Source organism: Neomonachus schauinslandi, chromosome 9, assembly GCF_002201575.2.
Source record: "Neomonachus schauinslandi chromosome 9, ASM220157v2, whole genome shotgun sequence".
In the NCBI taxonomy this organism is placed as follows: Eukaryota; Metazoa; Chordata; class Mammalia; order Carnivora; family Phocidae; genus Neomonachus; species Neomonachus schauinslandi.
This window is the reverse complement of record NC_058411.1, coordinates 38,929,186-38,943,929: the sequence shown is the minus strand read 5'-3', so window position 1 is coordinate 38,943,929 and position 14,744 is coordinate 38,929,186. Positions and strand designations below refer to the sequence as shown.

Sequence of the window (14,744 nt, the reverse complement as noted above, 5' to 3'; positions counted from 1 at the left end):
GTGTGTGTGTGTGTGTGTGTGTGTGTGTGTGTGTGTGTGTGTGTGTGACAGAGGGAGAAGGGAGGCAAGTAAGTAATGGAGGAAAGAGGAAAACAGAGATTTGCTTACATTTCAGTTTCACTTACATTTCCATTTCTTCTAGTTTATTGATCTATTCATGTCTTTCTTTTTCAGTCTATTTAACAATTTATATTGTCCTAGAAAATTAACGCCCTCACCTAAATTTTCAAATTTATTGATATAAAGTCTTGCACAGTATTCTCTTAGGACCTTGAAAACATTTCTTCCCTATGTACGATGATATGCACTTTTTCCCCTTATTATTCTTTTCTTTTGAGAGGTGGGGGCTTCTCTTTTTTTTTTTTATACCTGCTGAAATTTTATCTTATTGATATTTAAAAGTTACTAACTTTTGGCTATACTGATTAACCTAACTTTCTAATTTCATTAATTTCTGCTTTTCTCTTTATTAATTCCCACTTTCTTTGGATTGTTATTTTCCTGTTTTGAGTTGCACTTTTTTCATACTTTGAACTTTTCATACTTAGAGTTCAGCTAATTTTAATCTTTATTTTCTAATATACTTGTTTTCAAATACAAATTTCTGAAGAACAATTTGGCTACATTCCACAGGTTTTGGTTTATAGTATTCTTCTAAATAGTTTTTAAATTTTATTTTGATTTCTTCTATAACCCCCAAATAATTTGAAAGAGTGTGAATTTCTTTTTCCTCTGCTAAATACTTTTTTGAGAGGAGGGCTTTGTTTGTTGAACTTGTTTTTTTATATAGTGGTAAATAAAGAGATCAACTTTTTAGAACTGGTTGAGATATCCTTTTAGTTGTAGTAAATGGCCAATTTTAGTGAATACTGCAAATATCAGGAAAAGAAAGCATAGATGAGCCTGAGAAATGACACTGTAGAAATGATGCTATCAGCCCTGATAAGTGAACCTGAGTCTCTTACTTTAAATTTCATGGGCAGGTAAGAGAAAAATAAATATTTATCTTGTTTAAGATGCTGTTATTGCATTCATTTGGTTTTGTATTGTTACACATGTAGCCAAACTCAACCCCTAAACTCAAGATAGTACTTTTTTTGAGAGAACTATTCTTTTTAAACTGTGGATTCAATACTTTCTTGGAATTCTATCAATTTTTACTTTATATATGGTGCATCATGGTTCTTAGGACTTACTGAGTTATTCTTTTTTAAAAAAATATGAAATATATTTATCCCTATTAATGCTTTTTGTCTTAAACTCTATTTTATATGGCATTGTTACATCTGCTTTTTGTTTGCATTTGTCTGGTATATATTTCCCATTTCCTTCTACCTTCACCCTTCATTTGTCAAATTGTTTCAGCTCTTCTGTTTTAAAAGTATATGGCTATACTACTCTGGAAAACAGTATGAGGTTCCTTAAAAAGTTAAAAATAGAACTACCCTACAATCCAATAATTGCACTACTAGGTAGTTCTCAAAAAATACAAAAGTACTAATTCGAGGGCACCTGGGTGGCTCAGTTGGTTAAGCGACTGCCTTCGGCTCAGGTCACAATCCCAGGGTCCTGGGATCAAGTCCCACATCAGGCTCCCCCTGCTCTGCAGGGAGCCTGCTTCTCCCTCTGCCTCTGCCTGCCACTCCCCCTACTTGTGCTCTCTCTGTCAAATAAATAAATAAAATATTTTTTAAAAATACTAATTCGAAGGGATACATGCACCTCTCTGTTTACAACAGCATTATCAACAATAGCCAAATGCAAAGAGCCCAAATGTCCATCAACTAATGAATGGATAAAGGAGATAGATATTCATACACACATACACATACACACACACACACACAGAAATGGAGTATTACTCAGCTATAAAAAAAAGAATGAAATCTTGCTATTTGCAATGACGTGGATGGAGCTAGAGAGTATTATGCTAAGTGAAATAGAGAAAGACAAATACCATATGATTTCACTCATATGTGGAATTTAAGAGACAAAACAGATGAACACTGGGGGGAAAAAAGAGAGAGGCAAACCATAAAACGGACTCTTTATAAACTATAGAGGACAAACTGAGGGTTGCTGGAGGGAAGGTGGGCAGGGGAATGGGTTAAATGGGTGATAGGTATTAAGGAGGGCACTTATTGTGATGAGCACTGGGTGTTGTATGTAAGTGATGAATCACTAAATCCTACACCTGAAAGAAACTAATATTACACTGTATGTTAACTAACTGGAATTTTAAAACTTGGAAGAGGAAAAAAAAGTATATGGCTATATTTGTATATATATTCCACAGAAGCACCTCTGTCACATTGCTGATTATAGATTTGTTTGGAACTATTTATGGCATTTTATTTATTTTCTATTTATAATGTGTTCTAGCTATTTTATCCACCCTTCCATTCCTGCCTTTTGTTGGACTGATTAAGTTTTCTGTTTCATCTTTTTTCTTCTACTATTTTAAAACTTACACACTTCATTTTATTTATGTTGGTTACCCTTACATGTTTAATATACATGCATGAATTCACATTTTTCCAACAATATATAAGTAAATCAGTATTCATTTCTTCCTCTACCTCCATCCCCAAACAAAAAGAAAGAACTTGGGTAGGGGCACCTGGGTGGCTCAGTTGGTTAAGCGACTGCCTTCGGCTCAGGTCATGATCCTGGAGTCCCGGGATCGAGTTCCGCATCGGGCTCCCTGCTCGGCAGGGAGTCTGCTTCTCCCTCTGACCCTCCCCCTCTCATGCTCTCTCATTCTGTCAAATAAATAAATAAAATTAAAAAAAAAAAAAAGAACTTGGGTAAACTTTTTTTCCTTCATTTATCTTCCCACCTTCAACCCATATCGATCTCATCTGAAATTTTAGTACTAAATTTTAAAATTTTTGTAATTAATACATATTCAGAATTAATAAGTTTCACTAATTACTTTGGTTACCACTACATCTGTCAGTATGTATTAATTATGAATTAATCAAAGACAATCATATTTTTCATTGAGAATTTCCCTATGGACTATTTTCAGGAAGAATGGGGGAAGATGGAGATGTGCCACACCATAAACTAGCTTTCTGAGTGGTATGTTCCTTGTTTTTCATGAGCATCATGAACCCCCTGGAGTACCATCTATCTCTCTAACCCAAGATCCCATACTTACTGCTTCCGCCTGGAGACAGTCAAAGGCAGAGGGGATATGAGATGAACTGATATTAACTAACTTTCACTGAAGTAACCCAACCAATTACCCTATTTATTATCCTCACACCTATACCTTCTCCAAGAGTATTCTATGCAAGTCATGGGCCACAATTTCCCTCTTCAATCCAATCCTGTTTCCTCCTTCAGAAATATGTTTTTGGTCTACTGGATACAGGGCTTGGTTGTTTTTTTTTTTTTTTTTTTTTGAGTGTGTGTGTGTGCATGCAAGCATTGGGTAGGGGAAGAGGGAGAGAATCTTTTTTTAATTTATTTTATTTTATTTTATTAGGTTATGTTAGTCACCATACATCATTAGTTTTTGATGTGGTGATCCACGATCCATTGTTTTCGTATAACACCCAGTGCTCCATGCAGTACGTGACCTTAATACCTATCACCAGGCTAACCAATCCCCCCTCCCACCTCCCCTCTAAAACCCTGTTTGTTTCTCAGAGTCCAGAGTCTCTCATGGTTCATCTCTCTCTCCAATTCCCCCTCCCCATTTTTCCCTTCCTTCTCCTAATATCCTCCATGCTATTCCTTATATTCCACAAATAAGTGAAACCATATGATAATTGACTTTCTCTGCTTGACTTATTTCACTTAGCATAATCTCCTCCAGTCCCATCCATGTTGATGTAAAAGTTGGGTATTCATCCTTTCTGATGGCTGAGTGATATTCCATTGTATATATGGACCATGTCTTCTTTGTCCATTCATCTGTTGAAGGGCATCTCGGCTCTTTCCCCAGTTTGGCTATTGCGGACATTGCTGCTATGAACATTAGGGTGCATATGGCCCTTCTTTTCACTACATCTGTGTCTTTGGGGTAAATATCCAGTAGTGCAATTGCTGGGTCATAGGGTAGCTCTATTTTTAAATTTTTGAGGCACCTCCACACTGTTTTCCAAAGTGGCTGTACCAACTTGCATTCCCACCAACAGTGTAAGAGGGTTCCGCTTTCTCCACAACCTCTCCAACATTTGTTGCTTCTTTCCTTGTCCATTTTTTCCATTCTAACTGGTGTAAGTAAGGTAGTATCTCAATGTGGTTTTGATTTGAATTTCCCTGATGGCTAATGATGATGAACATTTTTTCATGTGTCTGTTAGTCATTTGTATGTCTTCTTCAGAGAAGTGTCTTTTCATATCTTCTGCCCACTTTTTGACTTGATTATTTGTTTTTTGGGTGTTGAGTTAGAGAAGTTCTTTATAGATCTTGGATACCAGCCCTTTATCTGTAGTGTCATTTGCAAATATCTTCTCCCATTCCGTGGGTTGCCTCTTTGTTTTGTTGACTGTTTCCTTTGCTGTGCAGAAGCTTTTTATCTTGATGAAGTCCCAAAAGTTCATTTTTGCTTTTGTTTCACTAGCTTTTGGAGATGTATCTTGAAAGAAGTTGCTGTGGGCGATGTCAGAGAGGTTACTGCCTATGTTCTCCTCTAGGATTTTGATGGATTCCTGTCTCACATTAGGTCTTTCATCCATTTTGAGTTTATCTTTGTGTATGGTGGTAGAGAATGGTCGAGTTTCATTCTTCTGCATGTGGCTGTCCAATTTTCCCAGCACCATTTATTGAAGAGACTGTCTTTTTTCCATTGCATATTTTTTCCCACTTTGTCAAAGATTATTTGACCATGGAGTTGAGGGTCCATACCTGGGTTCTCTATTCTGGTCCATTGGTCTATATGTCTGTTTTTGTGCCAGTACCATGCTGTCTTGGTGATCACAGCTTTGTAATATAGCTTGAAATTGGGCAACGTGATGCCCCCGGGTTTGTTTTTCTTTTTCAAGATTTCCTTGGCGATTTGGGGTCTTTTCTGATTCCATAAAAATTTTAAGATTGTTTGTTCCAGCACTTTGAAAAATGTCATTGGAATTTTGATCAGGATGGCATTGAAGGTATAGATTGCTCTGGGTAGCATAGACATTTTAACAATGTTTATTCTTCTGATCCAGGAGCATGGAATGTTTTTCCATCTTTTTGTGTCTTCTTCAATTTCTTTCATGAGTGTTCTGTAGTTCCTAGAGTATAGATCTTTTACCTCTTTGGTTAGGTTTATTCCGAGGTATCTTATGGTTTTTGGTGCTATTGTAAATGGAATTGTTTCTCTAATTTCTCTTCTACAGTTGCATTGTTAGTGTATAAGAAAGCAACTGATTTCTGTGCATTGATTTTGTATCCTGCCACATTACTGAACTGCTGTATGAGTTCTAGTAACTTGGGGGTGGAATCTTTTGGGTTTTCCACATAAAGTATCATGTCATCTGCGAAGAGAAAGAGTTTGACTTCTTCTTTGCCAATTTGAATACTTTTTATTTCTTTTTGTTGTCTGATTGCTGTTGCTAGGACTTCTAGTATTATGTGAACAACAGTGGTGAGAGTGCGCATCCTTGACATGTTCCTGATCTTAAGGGAAAGGCTCTCAGCTTTTCCCCACTGAGGATGATATTCGCTGTGTGTTTTTCATAGATGGATTTTATGAACTTGAGGAATGTTCCCTCTATCCTATACTCTGGAGAGTTTTAATCAGGAAAGGATATTGTATTTTGTCAAATTCTTTTTCTGCATCAATTGAGAGGACCATATGGTTCTTCTCCCTCCTCTTAATTAATGTGTTCTATCACATTGATTGATTTGCGAATGTTGAACCACCCTTGCATCCCGGGGATAAATACCACTTGGTCGTGGTGGATGATCCTTTTAATGTATTGTTGGATCCTATGAGCTAGGATTTTGTTGAGGATTTTGGAATCCATATTCATCAGGGATATCAGTCTGAAATTCTCCTATTTGATGGGGTCTTTGCCTGGTTTGGGGATTAAGGTAATGCTGGCCTCATAGAATGAGTTTGGAAGCTTTCCTTCTGTTTCTATTTTTTGAAACAGCTTCAGGAGAATAGGTATTATTTCTTCTTTGAATGTTTGGTAGAATCCCCCAGGGAATCCATCAGGCCCTGGACTCTTGTTTTTTGGGGGGTTTTGGATCACTGCTTCAATCTCGTTACTGGTTATTGGCCTATTCAGGTTGTCAATTTCTTCCTGTTTCAGTCTTGGCAGCTTACAGGTTTCCAGGAAGGCATCCATTTCATCCAGATTGTTCAGTTTATTGGCATAGAGTTGTTGATGATAATTTCTAATAATCGTTTCTATTTCCTTGGTGTTAGTCGTGATCTCTCCCCTTTCATTCATAATTTTATTAATTTGGGTCCTTTCTCCTTCCTTTTGGATAAGTCCAGCCAGTGGTTTATCGATCTTATTAATTCTTTCAAAGAACCAGCTTCTAGTTTCATTGATCTGATCTACTGTGTTTCTGGTTTCTAATTCATTGATCTCTGCTCTAATCTTAATTATTTCTCTTCTAATGCATGGCTTAGGCATCATTTGTTGCTTTTTCTCTAGTTCTTTAAAGTTAGTTGGTGAATTCAGGATTTTTCTATTTTTTGAGTGAGGCTTGGTTGGCTATGTATTTCCCCCTTAGGACTGCCTTTGCAGTATCCCATAGGTTTTGAACCGATGTGTTTTCATTCTCATTAGTTTCCATGAATTGTTTAAGTTCTTCTTTGATTTCCTGGTTGACCCAAACATTCTTGAGCAGAGTGGTCTTTAGCTTCCAAGTGTTTGAATTTTTGCCAATTTTTTTCTTGTGATTGAGTTCCAGTTTTAGAGCACTGTGGTCTGAGAATATGCAGGGAATAATCTCAATCTTTTGGTATCGTTTGAGACCTGATTTGTAACCCAGTATGTGGTCTATTCTGGAGGAAGTTCCCTGTGCACTCAAGAAAAATGAGTATTCTGTTGTTTTAGGGTGAAATGTTCTGTAAATATCTATGAGGTTCATTTGGTCCAGTGTGTCATTCAAAGCTCTTGTTTCTTTGTTGATTTTCTGCTTAGATGATCTGTCTATTGCTGAGAGTGGAGTATTGAGGTCTCTACAATTAACGTATTGTTATCAATATGACGCTTTATTTTGGTTAACAGTTGGCTTATGTAGATGGCTGCTCCCATGTTGGGGGCATAGATATTTACAATTGTTAGATCTTCTTGTTGATAGACCCTTTAAGAATGATATAGTGTCGCGGCGCCTGGGTGGCTCAGTCGTTAAGCGTCTACCTTCAGCTCAGGTCACGATCCCAGAGTCCTGGGATTGAGCCCTGCATCAGGCTCCCTGCTCTGCAAGAAGCCTGCTTCTCCCTCTCCCACTCCCCCTGCTTGTGTTCCCTCTCTCGCTGTGTCTGTCAAATAAATAAATAAAATCTTTAAAAAAAAAAAGAATGATATAGTGTCCTTCTGTGTCTCTAACTACAGTTTTTAATTTAAAATCTAATTTGTCTGATATAAGAATTGCTACCCCAGCTTTCTTTTGAGGTCCGCTGGCATGGAAGATGGATCTCCATTCCTTCACTTTCAGTCTGGATGTATCTTTAGGTTCAAAATGAGTCTCTTGTAGACAGCATATGGATGGGTCCTGTCTTTTTATCCAATCTGCAACCCTGTGCCGTTTTATGGGAGCATTTAGGCAATTCACGTTGAGAGTGATTATTGAAAGATATGAATTAATTGTCATCATGTTGCCTGTGTAGACCTTGTTTTTATAGATTGTCCCTGTAAATTTCTATTGTATATCATTTTTGGGGTCTTTCTCCTTTTATAGAACCCCTCTTTAATATTTCTTACAGGGCCAGCTTAGTGGTCACATATTCTTTCTGGTTCTGCAGGTCTTGAAGCTCTGCATCTCTCCATCCATTTTAAATGACAGTCTTGCCGGATAAAGTATTCTTGGCTGCATGTTCTTCTCGTTTAGTACCCTGAATATGTCTTTCAGCCCCTTCTGGCTTGCCAGGTCTCTGTGGATAGGTCTGACGTTATTCTGATGTTCCTCCCTCTGTACGTAAGGAATCTCTTCCCCCTAACTGCCCTTAAGATGGTTTCCTTGGTTCTAAGATTTGCGAGTTTTACTATTACATGCCGGGGTGTTGGCCTGTTTTCCTTGATCTTGGGAGGGGTCCTCTCTGCCTCTAGGACACGAATGTTTGTTTCATTCCCCAGATTAGGGAAGTTCTCAGCTACGATTTGCTCAAATATATCTTCTAGTCCTCTCTCTCTCACCAACCCCTCCGTGATTCCAGTAATTCTGACATTGGAACGCTTCATGGTGTCGCTTATTTCTCTGATTCTATTTTCACGGATTTGGAGTTGTTTTCCCTGGCCTCCTCTTCTCCCTTTTTATCTATTAAATTGTCTTCCAGGTCACTAATTCATTCTTCTGCCTCACTTACCCTAGCTGTTAGATTATCTAGATTGGATTGGATCTCATTGATAGCATTTTTAAATTCTGCCAATTCAGCTTTCATTTCTGCCCTTAGAGACTCTACGTTGCCATTAATTGATTTCTCCATTCTAGTTATTGTCTTCACAATTGCTAGCCTGAATTCCATCTCCAACATCTTGGTTGTATCTGCATCCATTTGTAAATCTGTGGCATAAGTCATAATCTCTGAGTCTTTCCTATTTGGGGGTTCCTCTTCCTAGTCATTCTGTTGATGGGTGGTTGAGGGAATGTATAGAGTCCAAATTATTGACCAGAACCCAAGCAAGATGCACCTGTTTTCTAGGGACCTTAGGGTTGCTGGCCTTTTGTTTTCCCAGCCTGTCTTCTGGGGAAGGGGCCTGCCGCACTGTTACTCAGGCAACCCTGTTTGGGCGGAGTTGCCCTGCCCCCCTGTAGCAGGGGATGGGCTCAGTGGGAACCAGTTTTTTGCAGCTTTTGTTCTCTTGCAGTTTTCCCTGGCAGCTTTCCACGTCTCTTCTGGGAGAGCAAAAAGAGACCGTTTCCAACCCTCTGCCTCAGAGTGGAGAGATTGCAGTCTGTTCTTCAGTGAGCTCTCCAGGCCACAGTCTCCATTTCTGTCCCTGCTGCTATAAACTGCAGCGTCCTGGGTTGTGCACCCCTCCACAGCGCTCCCAGTCCTGCGTCCAGATCGGGGCACATTTCTGCCTTTTGTGCTTCTAGAACCGCCAGCTGCCCCCAGTTCGCAGGCCTGGCCCTGCCGCTCCAGTTTCCGTCTAAAGTCCTTTCCCTGCCGCTACTGGTCTGCAAGTCTGTGCCCCGTCCCCAGCATGGGAGGCTACTGATCACCAGCGGTGTAGGATCCCCATGGCCAGGCTCCCTCCCGCTGCCGTTTATCCTCTGGTATCTGCCCCCTGAATCACAGCTCCCTCTTTGTACCTCGAAACCAACCACCTGCGATCTCTTGTTTGTAGAGATCCAGATCTATCTTCTTACATCTTAGGCTGAATTCGTGGGTGCTCAGAGTGATCTGGTAGATATCCAGCTCAATTCCAGGGACCAGTTGGAATAGGGACCCCTACTCCTCCGCCATCGTTTCTCAAATCCTCTCTACCCCAAGAGAGAGAATCTTAAGCAGGCTCCATGTCCAGCGCAGAGACCAATGCAGGGCTCAATCTCACAGCCCTGAAATCATGACCTGAGCCAAAATCATGACCTGAGCTAAAATCAAAAGTCAGCACTTAACCCACTGAGCCACCCAGGTGCCACTGGGCTTGATATTTTTAAATATCTTTCCTATTTTTAAGAGTGAGAAGGCTACAGTATATGTTCAGGCTGCCATACTGAAATTCTTTTAAGATTTTTAGATCTTGAGGTTGTAGTAATGGCTGAGTTAATATATTTATAACACATACACACACACAAACCCACGTTCTAAATGCAGTACATTCACTATCTCATTTAATGCAAGCAAATATTTAATTTATACTATTAAAAAACAAATGCCTACCTGCATGTTGTTTTCTTTCTGTCTAAAGTCAATATTGGCAAGCTTTGCCTGCTTCATGGAACTTTCTTCTTTTTTATCTAGGTTATTAAATTGTACAACTTCAAATGAATTTCAGAGATAGAATCAAATATTATGCCCAACATTCAACCTAACCTTGTAATTTAAAAAATTAAGTTACATGAATATTTAATTTATATTAAAATATAGAAATATGAAATTTCTACATAACTCTTAATTCCTCACTATATAACAGTTATTACAATAAGCATGAATGTAAAATGAAAACCAGCTTACAAAATTACATCTTTATAATAAGGAACCAAAGAAGACTGGAAGAAAAAGAACAGCTAATGGGGTTAAACTAATACAATGTAGTTAATCTAATCTGCAGATCCATTGAATGAAACATGATCTTAGTGACTAAGTCACAAATATTAACACAAGTCTGCTACCCACTTTAATTATACATATTGATAACACAACTTCTCAAATGAAAAATGTATTATTATTCATCCTCCTCTGACAGCTGTGCAACGAGACCAGAACACTTCTTATAATATCTTGTGAGTGATTTCTCTCTCAAAGAAAAAAACAGGTAGAGAAGAGGCATATCTTGCTTGCTTTCAGAAAGAAAGTGGTACTTTCCTGAGTCTACTGGTCTCTAGTATTGTCTGTTCTTGCTTACCCCAAATGATAACAAAATTGCTTCTATTTCTTCTATGTGTTTGCAGAGAAAACTAAGTTTTTAAATAATTAACAGATACTGTACCTATAACTCTTGGTTCTGAAGAACGCATCTTCATTAGTCTGTCTAATTTCTGAGATTCATATGGAAGAAATAATTGACTGTTTTGAGGGGTTTTATTCAATATAAGTGCAAGTTGTTCATCTTTTTCAAAAAGTCTAAAGAGTGAATTACATTAAATATTTAGTAAGCAAAAAAAGTAATGTATAAATAAGGCTAGAAGAGATATTTATAGGCTATATAGTTTAAACTCATTTTGCATACAGTAAAACTGAGTTCCAAAATTTAACAGATCTGCCCAATATTATTAAATTACTTACTGGCATCACAGCTAAAACACACTTTTCCTGATTAAGTCTAGTACCCTTCTCAGTATACCACACTCTCATTTTTAAAACATAATCATTTTAAAAGAATTTCTAAACATGTCAAAAACATTTAAACCAAAGCTTTATCCACAAATGGCATGCTGTAGATTTCAGAGTACTTCAAACTTTAAAAATAACTATTCAGAAACAAATCAGCTAGTATGAATCCAGAAATCACTAAAGCAATATTATAATCATAAATATGTCTTTTAAGTTTTTTACTGGAAGAAAAAAACTCATTGAATTTTTCCTAAATTAAAAAAGTAATTTTAATTATTGATAGTTAAATAATTTAAATAATGGCATCATTTATAATAACTATCCAAATAGACATTGAGTAAAAATGACTAAGAGTTACATAAGTTCCTCTCAATGTAGAGGATTTTTACAGTATTAAAATGTTGTCAATGAAGTGAAATTCTAATCAATTTCTTCGCAGAATTAAAGACAAATTATGGTTGTGAGAAATAGGTGGGGGGGTGAGGGATCAAGGAAATAACAGATCCAAGGAAGTGGGTCTGAGAAATTAACTTGGGAGAGGAATGTGTTGAAAAATCAGGACAAGAGCAATGGAGCCTAATGAGACAAATTTAAGAAGAGTTCAAAAAGGTACAGGCAGAAAGAGAAAAAGTAGAAATTTTATCAGAAACAGCAACAGTGATACACCTATTTTTCTGTCACACAATAACAGACAAAATCAATCTTTTTTAAAATGCCTCCACCACTGATGTCTCTTTTAGCACCATTAGGATGAAAGACAAGGCCACAGATTCAGCAGTATTTTGACTCATCTTCACTCTCTGTGGCAAAATAAGAACTGGTCAAGCTGGTGACAGGGGTGATAAAAAGGTAAATACAATGCTGTTCCCACAACTGTTCCTCTGTTTTACTCCTACTAGTGATCCATCATTAAAAACTGGATGAAATGTACAATGACAGGCTATAAGACAGCAAATGTGCTACTGCTATCTTATTTCTCTCTACACATTATCCTTGGCCTTACTAAATAACAAGCATATTTGAATATTAATCTATAATATTTAAGGGTAAAATCAATATTTTTCAAGAATAAGCAGAAAATAGCCTGCATAAAAATATATATAGATATACATATGAATATATGAATATTGGTGGCTTGGGATAGAATATAGAATATAGCGGGGCGCCTGGGTGGCTGTCGTTAAGCGTCTGCCTTCAGCTCAGGTCATGATCCCAGGGTCCTGGGATCAAGCCCTGCATCGGGCTCCTTGCTCCGCGGGAAGCCTGCTTCTCCCTCTCCCACTCCCCCTGCTTGTGTTCCTGCTCTCGCTATCTCCCTGTCAAATAAATAAATAAAATATTTTTTAAAAAGAATACAGAGTCAAATGCTTAGATGCAGAATAACTACTGACATAAAATCCCATTTTAAAGTTTACCTAGGGGTGTCTGGGTGGCTTGGTCAGTTGACCATCCAACTCTTGATCTTGGCTCAGGTCATGATCTCAGGATCATGAGATGGAGCCACAGGTTCAGCTCCATGCTCAGTGTGTAGTCTGCTTGAGATTCTCTCCTTCTCCCTGTGTCCCTCCCCCCCCCACTTGTGCATGCTCTCTAACTAAATAAATAAAATCTTTATAAAAAATAAAGTTTACCTATACCTTTCTTTCAATTCCTTTATCTTTTCTATATTTTTATTTTTTTCCTCCAGAGTTTCTGCAAGATTCTTAGTTTCATGGAGTCTTGCAATCTGCTAAAAAGAAAAATGACAAAGCAAAACAAAATAATTATCTGTGAAGCATTAAGGAACATATGCTTCATCTTAACTAATGAATATGAGTTTTTCTATATAATCACAGGATTTATGTTTTTGTGGCATCAGCTATCTTTTAGTGAAAGTTGCTAAAACCGGGTCAAAATTAACAATAAATCATACTCCTTTAACTTTTCCTTACAACTCCATTAGCAAACCTCTTCTTTTTTAAAAAGGTCAGAAGCAAAGTAGATATCAATTCCCTATATATAGACATAGTTACCATATAGTTTAAAGGAAGTAGCATCTACTGTGTTATTATTAAAACGATTTTATTGTTATTTGGAACCTTATGCCTATGAATGGTTAATATATTTTAACACAACTTTCAAAAAATTCAGAAAATAGCTGTTCAATTTTTTCCTCAGAATTTGGAAATAACTTTGATGGGTTTTCAGTCAGTGAAAGCCATTTCAGTAGAGGACAGTAAAAATGTATTCAAGAAAATATCATGCACCATCAATCTTAAAGGCTAAACTAATTCTAGCCTAGTTCTATACAGATTACAGCCATAGATTTTCAAGATTAAATTCTTTAAACAATTTACTGTCTTGTTCTCTTTTTTGACAACACTGTTGTAGCCCTTTTAGTGCCTTTAAGTTCCTGTTATTAAGCTATATCTTTTACTTTATTCATCTTTTTTCAGCTGCCAAAGAAAAACTATTCCCTAAAACTCATAACTAAATATGCTCAGTACCTAAAACACATATTGGCTCCAAAGGTAATCTGAGGTAAATAAATTTTCTTAAGTCTTTCTCCATATTTAGGCTCTTTAGAAATAGCTCTTCTAAGACTGTCAGTTAACATAGCATTATACTTATACATTAGTACATTTATAGAAACATATTACAAAATATATACCTGGTTTAAATAATTAATTTCTATTTCCACTTCATCTACTTCTTCCTTCAATTCAGATGAACTTTTGGAATAATTGCTGGCATGTTTAAGAATATCTTGTGTTTTACATCTCACGTTAGCCCTTTTATGTTAAGGAACTATGTTATGCAAGTAAATTTTACATTTGTAATATATGTACCATATCAGAAATAGTTAATATTATGTAACTTTATATATGTTCCATATAAACAATAAGCAATATTAATAACAGTATCTGAAAATAGAGGTAAAACTAATGTAAACATTTGGCAAACTGACAAAGATAATTTATTGCTTACCTATGTTATACATTGTTAAAAACTTTTCATCCAAAAAATGTTAGAATTTTTTCTTTTACTTAAATATTTCACATAGTAGTTTTTTGCTTTTGTTTTTCTACCCAAGTTCATCATGTCATTTGGCATGACTAATAATACATAATCAATTCAGGTCCAAATTTAACTTCTTGTGTTTCCATTGTTTATTTGTTCCAAAGTTGACATTTAAAAATCCAACCAGGGTGCCTGGGTGGCTCAATCAGCTGGGTGTCTGAATCTTGATTTTGGCTCAGGTTGTGGTCTCAGGGCCACGGGGTCAAGCCCACAGCAGGGCTCTGCGCTCAGCAGAGCGTCTGCTTGGGATTCTCTCTCTCCCTCTGACCCTCACCCCCAAGAATAAATAAATAAGTAAATCTTTAAAAAATATTAATTAATTAATTAAATCCACCCAATTTCCCTTTTCTTGCTCTGTAAGTTTCATCAGTGCAGCCTGCAGGACTCAGAAGACAGCTAGATCTTCTATCTGGGCTTTCTGCTTGAACTAGATTTATACCCAATTTCAAAGATTTTTTTTAAGATTTTATTTGACAGAGAGAGACAGTGAAAGAGGAAACACAAGCAGGGGGAGAGGGAGAAGCAGGCTCCCCGCTGAGCAGGGGGCCTGACACGGGGCTCGATCCAA

General features: G+C 37.1%; 1 protein-coding gene across 1 annotated transcript in view; it reads right to left on the bottom strand.

The window, feature by feature from the left end:
• C9H14orf39 (chromosome 9 C14orf39 homolog) overlaps positions 1–14,744 on the bottom strand; it is a 66,526-nt gene that overhangs the window by 25,273 nt on the left and 26,509 nt on the right. The window contains exons 7-10 of the mRNA XM_021701449.1: positions 13,767–13,887; positions 12,754–12,845; positions 10,773–10,906; positions 10,004–10,080 (exon numbers count right to left, since the gene is read on the bottom strand). Of these exons, the coding sequence (XP_021557124.1) occupies positions 10,004–10,080; positions 10,773–10,906; positions 12,754–12,845; positions 13,767–13,887 (424 nt within the window). The remainder of the gene's footprint in view (positions 1–10,003; positions 10,081–10,772; positions 10,907–12,753; positions 12,846–13,766; positions 13,888–14,744) is intronic.